Source organism: Bufo gargarizans, chromosome 2 (assembly GCF_014858855.1).
Source record: "Bufo gargarizans isolate SCDJY-AF-19 chromosome 2, ASM1485885v1, whole genome shotgun sequence".
NCBI lineage: Eukaryota > Metazoa > Chordata > Amphibia > Anura > Bufonidae > Bufo > Bufo gargarizans.
The window spans coordinates 558,712,806-558,730,506 of NC_058081.1; the positions used below are offsets into that span (position 1 = coordinate 558,712,806).

The window sequence follows — 17,701 nt, forward strand, 5'->3', positions numbered from 1 at the left end:
CCGCTCCTGTTGATTGAAGTGAAACTTCTCAGTATCTCGTACCAATTCCCGCGGCTGCGCCGTGCGCTTCTGTATTCTCGGCGCAGGCGCGGGAATTGGTACGAGATACTGAGAAGTTTCACGTCAATCAACAGGAGCGGGGCAGGCTAGAGGGATGCGATGGGCGGCTGAAATGGTTAGTGGACGGAGCCCTCTAGGTACTAACGACACCCACATAGCACCTAGGGGCTCATTAGCATATCTATAAAAGTACGTTTTTAAGGTGAACGGCAGCAGACAGATGATAAGAACACTGTTATGGACTGCTGACACTAGCACATCGCTAGTGTAAGTCAGCTAAATAGGACCAAATCTGGTGGTAGAAACCCTTTTTTAAAGCAGAGCAGCTGCCGACCGACGTGACCTAGGGATGTCACGTGATATTGTGACGTCAGGAGGTCCTTACGAGTATAGTATTTACCCTTTTGCTGCTACTGGCAGCATTGAGGACAGCCTGCGGGGGCCTCACATCGCCATTTATAAAATACTTTTACATACCTTAACTTCGGGCAGCATTGAGGACAGCCTGCGGGGGCCTGATGCCTTCATATATAAAAGCCTGAGAAGCCATGTGAGTTCCTTTTTGTATCAGGTCGGGAACGACGAGGTGCTGTGGAGGCTGCGGGCTGCGGGCTGCAATGGGGGCGCTGGCCTCTCCGTGTTGTATTAATATGGAGCTTGGGTGAAGCCTACCTGTTTGTTAATAGACTTGCTATGTAGAGGACGAGGCGTGCGGGGGCGCTGCAGAGCGCGCAGGTAAAGGCTGTTTCTTATAAGCTGTTGTGCTGCTGAGGAATTAGATTTGCCCCGTTGTAGCTTCCCTGTAAGTAGATGCTGTGCAGGTGTGTGAAGCCATGTCCTTGTGTGGCTGCAGGCTGGGCCGTCTCCAGACCAGCAGGGGCGCTCTGTCTTATGACGTGGTGCTGGTATGGTTTTGATTACTCGTCTGTCCCCTGCTGATCAGAATGGGGGTCTTGTGCCCTCTCTGAATAGATCAGCGGCTGTGGTTCACTGCTACTCTGTCCAACGTCTATAGTACATGCACATAGCTTGGTGCTGTCCTGTAAGTCCCATAGACTTTGGCGTAATCGCATGTGTGATGGCTTGCCATTTCATTTCAAGGGGTTTATAGTCACCTGTATCTGATTAGTGGTGGTCTGACACCTGGATCCCCTGCCGATCAGCTGGTTTGAGGCCACAAGAACAGCACTGCCATTGTATAGAGGACGTGCTTGGTATGGCAGTGCAAACCCATTCACTTGAATAGGAGTGAGCTGCGACTAGGCTGTGAAACATGAAAGTGATGTCAGTGGCCAAGGGTAAACTGGTTGTTGGCTATGGTCCTCAATCAGCTGATCAGTAGGGGTCCTTGAAGTCAGACTCCACTGATCAGATATTGATGACCTTTCATGGATAGGTCAAATGTATCTGGTAGGTGGGGGGGTCTGATGCCTGGACCCTTAGTCATCTATTTGAGAAAGCATCGGTGCTTGTAGTAGTGCCAAAGCTTTCTCCAGCTTTTCCTAGGCCAGTGATGACACGTTCATGGGGCTGTGTGCTATACCAAGCACAGCTGTTATACAATGTACAGCACTGTGCTTGGTTAGTTTAGAAAAGCCCATGGGGTTTGCAGGAGCACTGGCTAGGTCTCAAACAGCTGATCAGCAGTGGGCCTGAGTTGGCCTCCTACCGATCGGATACTGATGACCTATCCAAAAGATGCTGAACAGGTGCAGACCCATTCATTTTCAATGGGGCTGGAATGTGCTGTCCGGATCCGCACTTCCATTCCACAAGAAAAGAACATGTCCTATTGCAGACAAGAAAAGGCATTTTCTGTGAGTGCTGGCGATGTACGGTCTGCAAAATGTGGAACGCACATTGCTGATTGTTTTGCAGATCTGCAAAACACCTATGGACTTGTGAATGGACCCTTAGGCTCCATTCACACATCTGTAATAATGGGCCAGCATACGTTCTGCAAATTGCGGAACAGGTGCAGACCCATTCATTCCCTATGGGGACGGAATGGATGCGGTGAGCAGTGTGCTCTCCGAATCCGCATTTCCGTAGTGCGTGATCTTCTCGTCCGTGGCTCCCCAAAAATAGAACAAGTTCTATTCTTGTCCGCAATTGCGGACAAGAATAAGCATTTCTATGGGGGTGCCGGCCGGGTGTATTGCGCATCCACAATGCACTACGGATGCATGAATGGACCCTTAGACGGGTTACTACCAAACACCACTCTTCCTGGAAGCTAAAAAATGTTAAATCCTGCACCCCATCCCGCTTTTCTCTAGTGCCACTGTTCCAAATGTTGTGTTTAGCTTGTTTAAAAAGGATGTAACTAATCTTGTCTGCTCTAGGACCATTTGGACTACGCCAGGGCAGCCTATGGACCTTTGATCTCCTGTGGAGGTGTAAAGCATCGCCTTTAATGTACAATGTAAGTTTCCGTTTAGCCTGGTGTGCCAGCTTGTCAGAATCTGTGTGCCAGCTTCCCTAATTCAGGTGTAGAACTTGATAAGTGGGAGGAGTTGCCATCTGATACGGTGCAGTCTGTCCCTGTGATGCTAGCACTGGGCTCTGAATCAATGTGAACGATACGGTGCCCCTCTGTCCTGACATGCAGAGGGCCTGAGGGACAGAACTGCCTGAAAACAAAGGCCTCATAGCTGCTGTGCCGTCTCAATTACTCGTCTATGGAATTCGTGGCTTCTAACACAAGCTGTCTGAATGCTAGGAGTTGTTGTTCTGACACTTTGTGCATGTCCATCCATGAAATGTTGGCAGCCAAATATACAGTTTTTGAGTTATAAAACTTTCTCTTCCCAGGTGACCAGTGAATGGGTCAGAAGATGAACATGTACTTGTCGAAGTCTATATTTCAGGTATACAATCATCCAATTCTTATAGAGCCTTTCCAGGAATTAAAAGGTTTCTCACTTCAGCAAATGACATTTATCATGCAGCAGAGGAAGTTAATAGAAGCCACTTACTAATGTATTGTGATTGTCCATATTGCCTCCTTTGCTGGCTGGATTCATTTTTCCAGCACATTTTACATTACTCACAGGGGTTTACGACCACCCTGCTATCTATCAGTGGTGGTGGTTGTCGTGCATGCACACAATAGGAAAAAGTACCCTGCTCTCTGGTTGTGTGACCACCAATAGGTACACATGCGCTGCTGCTGTCCTGGCCACCTTGTATCTGCGCTTCAGCAGTGGCCATAACCCCTGATATGAGCAATGTATAATGTGGTAAAATGAATCAAGCCAACGAAGGAAGCAATATGGACAATCATGACACATTAGTAAGTGGCTTGTATTAACTTTCGCTACATGATAAATTTCATTTGCTGAAGTGAGACAACCCCTTAACTCTTTACTTCTGGCCCCTAGCGTGGATCACCTAATGTACCTGCTTGCCTGGTCCTGTTCCCAAGCTTGTTTACTCCCAGCAGTGACTGCTGCCTGGGGACACGTCACAGATGAACGTGGCAATGTCCATGCACAGCCTGTAGTAAAGAAGCTGGGGAATGTTGGGCTCTTGGCGTATGAATCATGTCCCAATGATGGCAGCACTGGGCTCTGAAACTAATGAAAGAAACTGTGCCCTGCTGTGACTTGACATACAGTGGGTCTGAGGGACATGCAGTGGTATTGGACAGTTGGTATAACGTGGTTACTGTGTAGGGGTATTCTGAAAATGGTGTATACAAAAAGCAGTACTCTCCTCACTGCTCCCATACATGGGCTTCCAGGTCAGACTATTGCTCTGCTTCCTGGTCCAGAAATGGGGGGGGGGGGGGGGGGGGGGCGCGGCGGAGGCATGTGAGCACCTCAGCAGGGGCCTGCTACAGTTGGAGCTGGTCTGGTACATCTATTCCTGCCCCTCTGTCTGCCTCAGAAGCAGGGAGCGATGTTGGTACAGTCAGGGTATTTTTAATTGACATTTTTTTTTTCTGACCAGCACAGCTTGTTACCTAATGGAATACCCCTTTGAGACTGCCTCTAAATGGCAATAACTTTATCACCTAATCGCAAGTTTGCAATGTACCAATGACTTAATTATGTAACTTACATGTACCATAGAAGTCAGGAAAATTGTGACCTAACTGAATATTACAAAATGTTTTAGACCTCATTCTAATGGGATTTTCTCTTTTCAGGTGACTGGCGCGGAGGATCTTGTGAATGTCTCCATATCAGGTATACAAGCCCTCTAACTCTTAGGAATAAGTGTAACCTGTCCCGATGATGGCAGCACTGGGCTCTGAAACTGGTGAAAGAAACTGTGCCCCGCTGTGACTTGACATGCAGTGGGTCTGAGGGACACAGATACTGGTTTGTGGCATAACCTGCAGCATTAAAGGAATGGGGCAGATGGCACATAAATGGGCATCCCAGTCATTCTATCTACAGGATGGGGCATCTGATCTGTGGGTAGTCTGACTTCTGACTCTCCAATCACTAATGGGGGTTTTGCACCCCACTTTCTCAGTGTCGTGGTTAAGCAAGTGTTGCCACTTCTCTCAGAGCTATGGGACTGCTAGAGACAGCGGACTAACGTTCTATCTTTGGCAGTGACATAATGGAAGTAGAGCAACCGAGCATAGTGGACTGCCATGCAGTTCAACAGGGCATGGGACCCACTTTCTACTGATTGGTATGTCCCACTATACAAAGGCCTAAGTTATCTCCTATCCAGTGCATAAAGGAGAACTTGTAGCTGCAAGTAAACTGACCATTTATGATTGCCTCTGCACTAAATTAGACAGACTCTGTAGTAGTAGTACAGTGCTGCCACTTGTCCGCACATCTGATTTTCTTGATTTTTCTGTTGCAGGTTCGTCTTTGAAGTGAGTAACGCTTGGCTACTGTAAATCTGAATGTCTGATTCAATAAAATATTTGAATTGAAAGGCTTGTTTCTTGGTATGAAGTTTGGTTTCACTGCACTGATGTAAAATCTATCACACCAGATCTGTAAGTGGCAAGTATGAGCCTTCACATGAGATTCCTTGGTCAGGTAGACCGCACATGTGGTGCAGTGATTTAACAGCAGCAATAATCTGTAATGGATGCCCTTTAATAAAAAAATGCATAACTATCTTTGTTCTTGGATGAATACAATGCTGCCAGAGGAGTTGGGCAGCAAATTTCTGCAGAGTGCCAAGAAAGCATGTGCATGAGCTGGATGACTATGGCTGATAGGCCAGCTACATCCATTAGACCAGTGTGCCTCCAGCTGTTACAAAACTACAACTCCCAGCATGCCCACACAGCCAAATGTTGTCTGGGCATGCTGGGAGTTGTATCTTTGCAACAGCTGGAGGTACACTGGTTGGGAAACACTGCATTAAACGACAAACTTGTCAGTTGTGTAGGAAAACATCAAAGTTGTGGCTGTATGGTGTGTAGTTGGATAACCACTAAGCAAGAGCCCACCGAAACATACAGAAGGGGGCGGCGATGGTGGTCGTGGGCTGGCGTCGCTCTGATGTAATGAGGGGCCATGAGTATTATTCTGGTCGTGACTTCAAAGCCCAAAACAGGATGAACAGAAGTGAAACAGAGAGGATTCCCACTACAATGGATAACACTAAAATGGTTCTGTCTGTAAAGAAAATAACAAATTTAAGATTAAAATGCCACAGCTATGAGGTGTAATATGGTTATTAAAGATTACACTGCAGGGTGAAGTACAAGGCATGTCTGTGTTCCCAGATAATGGGCCCTCAAGGGATTGTCCAATCATGAAACCCCACTACAGTGACTTTTCAGAGGGACACTTCTGTATTGTGGAGCAGCTTTTCTTAGGACCTATGTTGTACCTCGGTGTTGCTGCAGCAGTGGCCCAGATTTACCAATCCTGTAGATGGAATGTGTAGACTGGTTGTCTAGACCTGCACCAGATTTCAGTGGGTCAGGATGGATGTGGTGCAGTGATGCACTTTTCTTCGACCCTATGCTGGATATTGGTTGGCTTATTTAGAGACAGAATTTTGGTGCACAATGGGTCCAAAAAAAAGCCACACCAGCTAGTGACATTCTGTTTTTGGCTTGTAAAAAAAAAAAAACTGGTAAACCTCATTCACGTCTGTCCATGTTTTAATCCATGAAAAGGTTGTCAGTGTTGGGTCTGTCTGGTTTTTGCTGCCTGTGTTTCACTGACACTGCCCCGCTGAAGAATTTTTATTTTCCCCTGGGGTCTCCACAATGGCACTTATAGAAGGGTGCCCCTGTTCACAGGACAGGAAACAACGCAGGAGCCCATGATTTAAAAGGCCTCCTCCCCTTACCTATCGAGTTGTTTCCTGTTCTGGTGGTGCGTGGGTGCCAGGAATGTGTTCATTTCGCCCAGCCTTGCTTCTTCCCCCGACATTAGGTGGGAGGGCTGGTGCAGGGAACGGGTACCCTGGGGACATACTGCCTTCCCTTAGGGTACTTTCACAGTAGTGTTTTTCCCATATCATCACCATGACGGCCACAAGGAGATTGACCCATGACCTCTGTGGGGGCAGGAAACAGAAGAGGTTAAATTGCCCCCTCCCACCACCGCACCTCAGTGTTCCTGTCCCCACTGTGGCCAGGGTCAGAGAAGAGTCTCCCTGCGGCGGCAGGGAGATGAAGATAGGATTTTGTTTTGTTGTTTTTCGTTGTCTCCAGGGGCCTCCTGGTTACCTGAGGCTCGTCGGAGCTCCCCCAGTCCACCGGCGGCCGCGTGCTCATGCTGGGCTGGGGGTATCGGGAGGACTCGCTCCGGCTGGTCTGGAGCCTGCTCCCGGGCCGCAATCCTCCTCCTCCCCTGTGGGTCGGGCAGGTAGCGGCCGGCGTGTGCGCACGCCGACGTCGGTGACGTCACTTCCGGGTTCGGCCGCAACCCGGAAGTTAAGCGCAGGAGCAGAGCGGTTTGAATAAAAGGCGGGAGCTGCCATAGGACGCTGATCTGAGGTCTGTGAGTACTGCAGCTGCATTTTACCTTACAGAAATGTCAGGTCCTGAGGTTCAAACTGTTATGGAGCTGGATGCTCCCCCTCTGCCTCCTGTAAGTATCCCTATGGGATCCGCTTATTTTATGGCACGATATTCTTTTTTGCCAAAGCCTTATTTTCTGATACCGCTATTTCCATATCTGTTTCAGGCTAAAGAGGTGCAAAAAAAGTTTAAAAAACCTCCTCGCTGCATCTCTTGTGCAAGGAAACTGCCTGACGAATATGGAAAGAAGCTTTGTAAAGCATGTATTTCTGATGTAATCCAGCAGGAACAGTCGTCCCTTATGGAAAATATCAGATCAGTGGTTCAGGAAGAAATTCGGGCCGCTAGAGTTGCTCCGTCTGATCCCCAGGACGAGCCTTCTCGCAAGCGTCCGCGTTCCAGGATTATTTCCTCCGGATCCGAGGATGCAGGCGATAAAGCTTCTACTTCCACGCAGTGGGAGGATGATCCATCTCTCTCTGAGGGGGAGATATACGAAAATAATAGGAAGTTTTATTTTTCCTCGGAGGAGATGAATGACTTGCTAAAGGCAGTCAGAGCAACAATGGGGATTGAAGAGACCCCTAGGTCCGTTTCTATTCAGGACGAAATGTTTGGGGGACTCAAGGTGAAAAAATCCAGGGTCTTCCCCATAAACGAGCACATTAGACAAATGATTCTGGAGGAATGGTCAGAACCTGAGAAACGATTGGGGATTTCCAAAGAGTTTAAAAATCGTTTATTATTCGACCCCTCTCAGTCTAAGCTGTTTGACGGGACCCCTAAAGTTGACGTGCAGGTGGCAAAGGTTAACAAAAAAACTGCCCTGCCGTTTGAGGATGCTGCCCAATTGAAGGACGCCATGGAGCGGAAGGCAGATGCCCTTTTAAGGAAAGCTTGGGAGGCCTCCATGTTTAACATCAAGACCAACATTGCGGCAACGTCGGTAGCCAGGTCTATGTACCTGTGGTTAGGGGAACTTGAGAACCACCTAAGCAGGAAGACCTCCAGGGAAGAAATCCTGCAGTCCATACCGCTACTCAAATCAGCTACAGGGTTCTTGGCAGATGCATCTGCTGAGTCTATCAGATTCTGTGCTAGGGAGGCAGGGCTTTCCAATGCGGCTCGTCGGACTTTGTGGATGAAGTCCTGGTCGGGCGACAATATCTAAGCTAAAGTTGATATCCATCCCCTTTTCAGGAGAGTATGTATTCGGGCCGGTCCTAGACGAGATACTTGAGAAGGCGGCCGACAAGAAAAAGGGATTCCCAGAGGAAAAGTCCTTTAGGAAGAACCAGTCCTTTCGGTCCTACGGCGGACAGAACAAGTCTGTTAGAGGGAAAGGCAAGTCAGGCTGCTGGTCTTATCCCAAAGGGGGTAGAGGAAAGGGCTTCCTTCTCAAGCCCCAATCCAAATCCGAGGACAAACAATGACGCCGTTGTAGGGGGGAGACTGAAGGATTTCCTGGGTCCATGGTCATTAACATCAAGGAATCCCTGGGCCCTGGACATCATTCAGCAAGGTTACAGGATCGAGTTCACCTCTCTCCCCCCTGCAAGATTCGTCATCACGAGGTTGCCTACCAGACTTTCCAACCTAAATATCTTTCAAGGAGTCCAGGACTTGGTGAAGAAGGGTGCTGTAATCCCGGTCCCCGCATCTCAGAGGGGTCAAGGGTACTATTCAACCCTATTCTTAGTAAGGAAAAAGGAAGGAGACTTCCGGACCATCATAAACTTAAAACAACTGAACAAGTTTATTCTTTACAGGAAGTTCAAGATGGAGTCTCTCAAATCCTTAGTACCGTTGATAAAGCTAGGGGCATTTATGTGCTCGATCGACCTGAAAGACGCCTATCTGCACGTCCCCATTCACCCAGATCACCAGAGGTTTCTAAGATTTGCTATCTTAGACCCTTCCAATCGGATTCGTCATTTCCAGTTTATAGCACTGCCCTTCGGGATTTCAGCCGCTCCAAGGCTCTTCACCAAACTTGTGATAGAGATGATAGCCCCTCTCAGACAGGAGGGATTAAATATAGTGCCATATCTGGACGATTTCCTAGTCATAGCGGACTCAAAAGATCTCCTGCTGTCGGACCTGGAAGTATTTCTGTCCCGCCTATCTCAACTAGGTTGGATAGTGAACGAACCCAAGTCAATGTTGGTTCCATCCCAGAAGGTGAGATTTCTGGGAGTTACTCTAGACTCCGTAACCCAGTCAACCTTTCTTTCGCAGAGCAAAATCCAGTCCCTGATAAACAAGGTGAGGCACTTCCAACGCGGGAAAAAATGCTCAGTGAGGGAAGCAATGAGCCTAATCGGCCTCCTAACCTCCTGTATACCCTCTGTCGAGTGGGCACAGGCTCACTGCCGTGTGATTCAGACCTGGCTATTGTCCCTCTGGAACAAGAAGAAGGGTTCTCTGGACTCCAAGCTCCCAATCCCAGGATTAGTAAAGAGGTCCCTCTCATGGTGGACGAAGGAGAGGAATCTGTCCCAGGGAGTCCCATGGATCAGATCACCGTCAATTACCGTCTTCACGGACGCCAGCCAATCCGGTTGGGGAGCAAAAATCGACAGAGCCTATTTCCAAGGAACGTGGAAGCGTCTGATATCTGCTCAGTCTTCAAATTTCAGGGAGCTGTATGCAGTAAGAGAAGCCCTTCTCGCCGCCAAGCAATTGATACGAAGTCAGCACGTGAAAGTCCTATCGGACAACGTGACTGTGGTCTCCTACCTAAAACACCAAGGGGGTACTCGATCAAGGAGACTCCAGAGTATCTCAGAGGAGATCTTCTCCTTTGCAGAAAAGGAACTAAAGTCCATCTCAGCAATGCACCTGAAGGGATCCCTGAATCTAGAAGCGGACTTTTTGAGCAGACAGGTAGTAGATCATACAGAGTGGGCACTGAACCCAGAGGTCTTCAATATGCTAACCCAAAGATGGGGGCTTCCTACAATAGACCTGTTCGCATCAAGGAGAAATACGAAGGTGCAAACATTTTGCTCCCTAAATGCCGGGGACCATCCCTGGAGAGTAGACGCCTTCTCCCTAAAATGGTGCTGGGATCTAGGGTACGCATTCCCTCCATTGCCGCTCATCCCGAGGGTTATTCAGAAGATTCAGGAGGGGAGAACCACGGTAATATTGATCGCTCTGTTCTGGCCCAAGAGGAGTTGGTTCGCCCCTCTATTAAAGCTAGCAATAGATGAACCAGTGAGATCCCCACTCAGGGGGGACATCCTATACCAGGGTCCTTTGCTACATCCTCACCCGGAGTTCCTGAAGCTCACGGCTTGGATCCTGAGGTCTCCCTCTTAAGGTCTCAGGGCCTGTCAGACCAGGTTATAGCCACCCTGAGATGTTCTAGGAAAAAAGTCACTTCCGCGATATACCTGAAGATCTGGAAGAGATTCTGCTCATGGTCGGGCGAAGAGAATCCAAATTCTGTGGGGCCCAGTATCCAGAAAATTCTGGAATTTCTACAAAGGGGCCTGGACATGGGCCTTTCTCCATCCACCTTAAAGGTTCAAATTTCGGCATTGAGCGCCTTCTTTGATTCCGACCTGGCAGACCATAGATGGATCAAACGATTCATTAGAGCTGCACGTAGACTGAGACCCACGCTTAGGTCCCGCAGCCCAACCTGGGACTTAAATTTAGTTCTCAACAATCTTATGTGTTCCCCATTTGAGCCGTTGGAGGATTGTTCAATTAAGTTGCTTTCATTCAAGACTGCCTTTCTTATAGCAATTACCTCTGCCAAGAGACTGGGAGAGATTCAGGCTCTCTCCATTAGGGAACCATACCTTACCATCACTGAGGATAAGATTGTGCTTAAACTAGACCCAGGTTTCCTGCCAAAGGTGGCCTCAGACCGCAACAGGGGCCAGGAGATCCTACTTCCATCCTTCTTCAACAATCCCAAGGATCAGGAAGAAGAGAAATTTCATTTCCTTGACGTTAGGCGTACAGTCATTAGATACTTGGAAGCCACTAGGGACTTCAGGAAGTCTGACAGTCTGCTTGTCAAATTTGCTGGAAGGAATAAGGGATCCAGGGCCTCAAAATCCTCCATTGCAAGATGGATTAAGGACACTATTACCTTATGTTATAAGAACCAGAATCTGGATCCTCCTTCCAATATTAGAGCTCACTCTACCAGAGCTGTATCTACTACCTTTGCTGAAAGAGCAGGGGCCTCCCTGGATGATATATGCAGGGCCGCCTCCTGGTCTAGTATTCACACATTTGTGAAACATTACCGTTTGGACTTGTCTAGAACCTCTGGCCTCTCCTTTGGTCAGAAGGTTCTCCAGGCGGTTGCCCCCACCCATAAAAAATAATTTTATAACTCTCCTTGTGGCCGTCATGGTGATGATATGGGAAAACCGGAATTAGACTTACCGGTAATTCAGTTTCCATGAAATCACCATGACGGCCCATACATTCCCTCCCCTTCTTTTGTTGAAATTTTGTTTCTCACCGGTATTTTTCTGGTATGGTGTAATACTGGGAAATACTAGGACACTTCTGGCACTTGATATCTTTGGAACACTGAGGTGCGGTGGTGGGAGGGGGCAATTTAACCTCTTCTCTGTTTCCTGCCCCCACAGAGGTCATGGGTCAATCTCCTTGTGGCCGTCATGGTGATTTCATGGAAACTGAATTACCGGTAAGTCTAATTCCGTTTTTTTCTTTTCCAGCATAGAGTTCCATCCTAGGGGCTCAATACCAGAAAAGAACTGATCAGTTTTATCCGCATGCATTCTGAATGGAGAGCAATCTGTTCAGGATGTCTTCAGTTCAGTCTTTGTGACTGATCAGGACAGATAAAACTGCAGCATGCTACAGCTTTATCTCTGGCCAAAAAAAAGAACACTTGCCTGAAAGCTGGATCCAGCATTTTTTCCATAGGAATGTAGTAGTGCCAGATCCATCCTTACGTTCCATGCATGCACATACCAAAAATAAATAAATGGCAGTTCCGTTTTTCCTGATGACACCGGAAAGACTGAGCCAGTATTTCAATGCATTTGTAAGGCCTCTTTCACACTTGCGTTGTCCGGATCCGGCGTGTACTCCACTTGCCGGAACTGAAAGCATTTGGAGACGGATCAGTCTTCAAAATGCGTTCAGTGTTACTATGGCAGCCAGGACGCTATTAAAGTCCTGGTTGCCATAGTAGGGGGGAGCAGTATACTTACCATCCGTGCGGCTCCCGGGGCGCTTCAGAGCGTCCCATGCACATGGATGACGTGCCATGCAATCACGTCATCCATGCGCGTGGGGCGCCCTGACGTCACTCTGAAGTGCCCGGGAGCCGCACAGATGGTAAGTATACTGCTCCCCACTACACTTTACCATGGCTGCCAGGACTTTAGGGTCCCGGCAGCCATGGTAACCATTCAGAAAAAGCTAAACGTTGGATCCGGCAATGCGCCGAAACGACATTTAGCTTAAGTCCGGATCAATGCCTTTCAATGGGCATTAATTCCGGATCCGGCCTTGTGGCAAGTGTTCAGGATTTTTGGCCGGGGCAAAAAGTGCAGCATGCTGCGGTATTTTCTCCGGTACATTCTGGTCCTGAACTGAAGACATCCTGAACGGATTTCACTTCATTCAGAATGCATTAGGATAAAACTGATCAGGATTCTTCCGGCATAGAGCCCCGACGACGGAACTCTATGCCGGAAGAAAAGAACTTGGGTGTGAAAGAGCCCCAAGACTGATCAGCATCCTGATCAGTCTTAAATGCCATCAGTTGGCATATGGTTTGCCGGATCTGGCAAGCAGTTCCGCAAGTGTAAAAGTAGCCTTACCCGTTGGAGTAAGCCCTGCGTGCATCATGTCTGTGCTCGCAATATTTCCAGGTAAGGGGAAATCGCACTGGATCCCAACCCATGACAGTCACCAGGCGAGAGTATGCTTGGGCAAGAGAATCTTGCGTTAATGTGGCAGCTTCTGGGGATGTTAAGAACATGACTGCAGAATCATTCAAATGTGGTAAGCCTGTGCTCATGCAGTCATGCTTGCCCCTGTGGATACTGGTGCTGCAAGAAAGCCAGGACATCCCTCAGCCCAGTAAGCCCCCCATTACTCCCCCTACAGGGGACTTATTTCTTCTATCCTTTCTGTCTGTTATTCTGCAGAGCTCCCTGGGTAGTATTGGTGGCAGTGAAATTCCACCCTGGTGAAGGTGGTGGCCTTTTAAATACTCATGGCCCTATACTTTTTTTCTAAAATACATGGCACCTAACCCAGCCAGTGGAGATTCAGGATGCAGGAAGTCCTTTTCCTCTAAGGCAAGCCTTGTCAGAAGTTCACCGAAAAAGTAGTTAGAGGAGTCGCCTTCCTTGATTCTATGCGAGCTATGATTAAGGAGAAGTTAATGTGGCAGTGGACTTAAGAACTGCACCACAATCCCCACGTCTCAGAGATCCCATACTTGAGGTGGCATTTGATCTGGATGAGGGGGAATTATCTGATCCAGACTGCTTCCTCAGATGACGGCTCGGGTAGACCTTTGTTTCTCCTGGAAGAGATGGTCTTCTAAAGACCATTGGAGCAACTATGGATATTGAAGATGTAAAGGAAGCCCACTCCATTCAGGAGCAGATGTTCCAGGGTCTGAGAGAAGGGTTTTCCCCATCCGTAATAACACTAAGGGCCAGATTTATCATTAGCTCAGGTCAGAATAATGTAGTGAAAAAGTCCCAAATGTTAATTTGCGACTTTTTTCTGCTCTGCACTATGCTCGCCAGTTTTCTGAAAGTGGGCGTGTTTTCTTATGTAAATGAACCTCTAGACAGATTTACTATTGGGACTATTTAAAAAGTTGCAATTTCACTCCAGTGAGGACCATGCTTATCTTATGAGACTTTTTAATAGAACATGCGACTTTTTCATAAAAACTTGCAACTTTTTCGTAAAGATGTGCGACTTTTGTAAAGCTGCTTACTGACTGATAAACTGCTACCGTCAAACCACATTTATTACAGTCTTAAAGGGCCGATCATAAATCTGACTTGGCTAAAACTGACTTTAGACATATGTGAAAGTGGAGTGAGCTGTCAGAGTCATGATAAATCTGGCCCTAAGTCTCTGATATCCAAAGAGTGGAGAGATCCTTAAAGGAGGACAGCTGTAACAAACTCCTTCAAAAGAAAATATCCTTTTGCAGAGACTGAGTCTAATCTGTGGAACAAGGTGCCAAAGTTTGATGACCCAGTTGCCTGCATTTCAAAAAAAAAAAAAAAAAACTCTCCCATTTGAAGATATGGGGCTCTTATGAGATCAATCACTGAATAAAGTGGCCTAAATGGGAGAAAATGCTAAACCCCAAACACTGTAGTGTGTTTATAATCGGGGGGAACAATTTCTCCGCAAGTGATCCGTTGCTAACGTCAATCCTCAGCAAAAATGCATAATATGGAGGATGCCGGAAGCGGACAACATTTTCTCCCATTTAGGCCACTTTATTCAGTGATGTTTCCTTACATGTATTGAATGTGCTAATGCTCATAATTGGTAACATTATGGTGCATCTGGTAGCCTGTGTCACATGGCCTGTTATAGGTGGGGCTCGCAGCCTCCTCCCCCCTCCCTCACATTGTATTAGTTATCTTACTATGGAGGTATGTAGGAGCTTGGCTGTGATTTGGTCCTTAGCACCTATCAGACTGTGTTCACACATGATAGGTAGTTTAGCGGTAGAATCCATGCCACACTGAGTTACCTTGACAGGGTGCGCAGGCGATATGTTCCTGACTGGAATATATTGGCTAAAGTCTCAGCTTTTGGGTCCAGCCAGTATGGTAAGTCGCATAATATTGTGGTGCACCTTTTTTCAGTGATTTATGTGCTCTTACAAGATCCAATGGACAAGAAAATCAGACAGTTTATAAAAAAAAAAAGCCTGGGAGACAAATATGGCTATGCTGTGCCCTAGTATTGCTTCTACCTATACAGCCAAAAAAACTGTCGGTCTGGCTTGATCAGTTAAGAGGACCACATAGCTGGGGGTACCCCAAGGGAAGAAACCTTAGCCTCCTTGTCTATGTTAAAAAAAAGCTTAACAGTTTTTAGCCGACGCGTCTGCTGACTTAGTAAAATTTTCCGCCAGGTCAGCCGCTCTGTCTAATGCGGCTCGTAGAGCGATCTGGCTTCGGTCATGGTCAGGTGACGCGAGTTCAAAAAGCCATCTGTGCTCAATCCTCTGTGAGGGAAATAGATTGTTGGCTCAGGGTTAGATGATATCCTAGAGAAGGCCTCTGATGAGAAAAAAGGATTCCCTTTGGAAAGCCGTTATTTTCATCAGAGGCCGTCCTTTCAGAACCAGAAAAGAACAAGACTGGATCAAAAGAAGAATCAAGGAAGTGGCAGCCTACTAGGGGCAGAGGAAGAGGATTCCTATTTAATCCTGAGAGCTCCTCCCGTCCCACCCAATGACGCCACAGGTCAGGTAGGATGCAGGTTAACAGGCTTCACCTCAGCCTGGGAACAAATAGGAGCCTCCCCATGGGTATTAACTACCCTAAAAGAAGGTTTAAGACTGGAGGTTTTTATCCCCTCCAACAGATCGATTTATAATAAACAAAAAACTGTCTAAAAAACGACAGTCATGCTTAGAATCAGAAATATCTACCCTGGTAGAAAAAAAGAGTTCTCCTTACAGTCCCAGAAGATCAGTTCGGCAAGGGTTTCTATTCTCCGATATTTCTGGTACAAAAGCCAAATGGATCCTTCTGTTTAATAATAAATTTAAAATCCCTGAACAAATCCATAGTCTACAAGAAGTTCAAGATAGAGACTATAAAATCAACCATCAACTTGCTCCGTCAAAATTGTTACATGGTAATGATGGATCTCCAGGATGCTTTCTATCATATTCTGATATAGCCACCTCATCAGAAATATTTGAGGATCACTGTTTTCATAGGAGAACATCTAAGCCATTTCCAGACCTCTTCTATTCGGTCTCTCAACCCCAAGGATATTTTCAAAGGTAATGTCAGAGGTCACAAAATATTTACATCTGAAAGAGATTCTAATTGTACCTTATCTGGACCACTTCCTGATCGCGTCGCCCTCAGAAGAGATCCTGCAATCCCACCTCTCTCTGGTTCAGAAATGCTTTACCACGCTGGGGTGGACCATAAACTTCAAGAAGTCAGACCTGTCCTCAGACAGAAGAAAGACCTTCCTGGGAGTACTCTTAGGCCTCTTTCACATGGGCGTCATGTTTTTGGCCCGGATAAGATGCTGGTGCGTCGCGGGAAAATGCGATTTTTCTGCGCGAGTGTAAAACATTTTAATGCGTTTTGCACGCGCGTGAGAAAAATCGGCATGTTTGGTACCCAAACTCGAACCTCTTCACAGAAGTTCGGGTTTGGGTAAGGTGTTGTGTAGATTGTATTGTTTTCCCTTATAACATGGTTATAAGGGAAAATAATAGCATTCTTAATACAGAATGCATAGTACAATAGGGCTGGAGGGGTTAAAAAAAAAAATAATAATAATTTAACTCACCTTAATCCACTTGTTCGCGCAGCCCGGCTTCTCTTCTGCCTTCATCTGTGAGGAAAAGGACCTGTGATGACACTGCGCTCATCACATGGTCCATCACATGATCCAGCACCATGGTGATGGATCATGTGATGAGCACAGGGACGTCACCACAGGTCCTTTTCCTCACAGATGAAGACAGAAGAGAAGCCGGGCAGTGCGAACAAGTGGATTATGGTGAGTTAAATTATTTATTTTTAACCCCTCTAGACCTATTATACTATGCATTCTGTATTAAGAATGCTATTATTTTCCCTTATAACCATGTTATAAGGGAAAAAAATAATGATCGGGTCCCCAGCCCGATCGTCTCCTAGCAACTGTGCGTGAAAAACGCACAAAATAGAGCTTGCTGCGATTTTCACGCAACGCACAAGCGATGCATGAAAATCACCGCTCGTGTGCACATCCCCATAGAAATGAATGGGTCAGGATTCAGTGCGGGTGCAATGCATTCACCTCACGCATTGCACCTGCGTGGAAAACTCGCCCGTGTGAAAGGGGCCTTAGACTCTCGTCTACTAATGTCCTTTTTACCTATAGAGGTAAGAAACAATCTACTTCAAAAAGTCTCTCGCTTCTGCAACCAAAGGACTACCTCCATCAGGAATATCATGACTGTCTTAGGCCTTCTGACGGCTGCAATCCCGTCGGTCAGATGGGCTCAAAGTCATAGAAGGGTTCTTCAGGCCTTCCTCTTATCCTCCTGGGACGGAAAAAATTCTGCTCTAGAAAAGTGTATTTACATTTCCAATGCCGTAAAGAAGTCCCTGATGTGGTGGAGAATGGGGAGAAACTTGCAGTGGGGGTTCATGCCAAGGGAAAGATAGTCCAGGGCAGATGGGGAGCAGACATGTTATAGGCTTCTTCTAATTTAAAAGAACTTACTTCCATCTACAAGGTCATTACTTCCCTTCACACTCTCTCATCTCCAAAACACATAAAGGTGTTATCAGACAACACCACAGCGGTTGCTTATCTGAACAGGCAGGAGGGACAAGAAGGCAATCTCTGGGGTCAATGTCTCGCAACATTTTTCTTTGGGCAGAAAAAAATCTAATATCTTTAACTGCAGTCCATGTTAAGGGAGAAGACAATATAGTAGCCGAC

At 46.9% G+C, this 17,701-nt stretch overlaps 1 protein-coding gene, 1 long non-coding RNA gene and 3 other non-coding genes across 5 annotated transcripts in view; 4 read left to right on the top strand and 1 right to left on the bottom strand.

Moving 5' to 3' along the window:
• Positions 1–613: 613 nt before the first annotated feature.
• Positions 614–4,965, top strand: LOC122928615. The gene is made up of 5 exons (XR_006387904.1): positions 614–795; positions 2,406–2,485; positions 2,875–2,930; positions 4,214–4,253; positions 4,891–4,965. It is a non-coding gene; the product is annotated as an uncharacterized LOC122928615 (long non-coding RNA).
• LOC122929873 lies at positions 2,599–2,687 on the top strand. The gene has a single exon (XR_006388087.1). It is a non-coding gene; the product is annotated as a small nucleolar RNA SNORD88 (small nucleolar RNA).
• Positions 3,606–3,695, top strand: LOC122929874. Its single transcript, XR_006388088.1, has one exon. It is a non-coding gene; the product is annotated as a small nucleolar RNA SNORD88 (small nucleolar RNA).
• LOC122929875 lies at positions 4,291–4,380 on the top strand. The gene has a single exon (XR_006388089.1). It is a non-coding gene; the product is annotated as a small nucleolar RNA SNORD88 (small nucleolar RNA).
• Positions 4,966–5,103: 138 nt separating the features above from the next.
• The window catches only part of LOC122928614 (testicular acid phosphatase homolog), a 156,204-nt gene continuing 143,606 nt past the window's right edge, over positions 5,104–17,701 (bottom strand). The window contains exon 11 of the mRNA XM_044281622.1: positions 5,104–5,660. Within this exon, the coding sequence (XP_044137557.1) occupies positions 5,566–5,660 (95 nt within the window). The 3' untranslated portion in view covers positions 5,104–5,565. The remainder of the gene's footprint in view (positions 5,661–17,701) is intronic.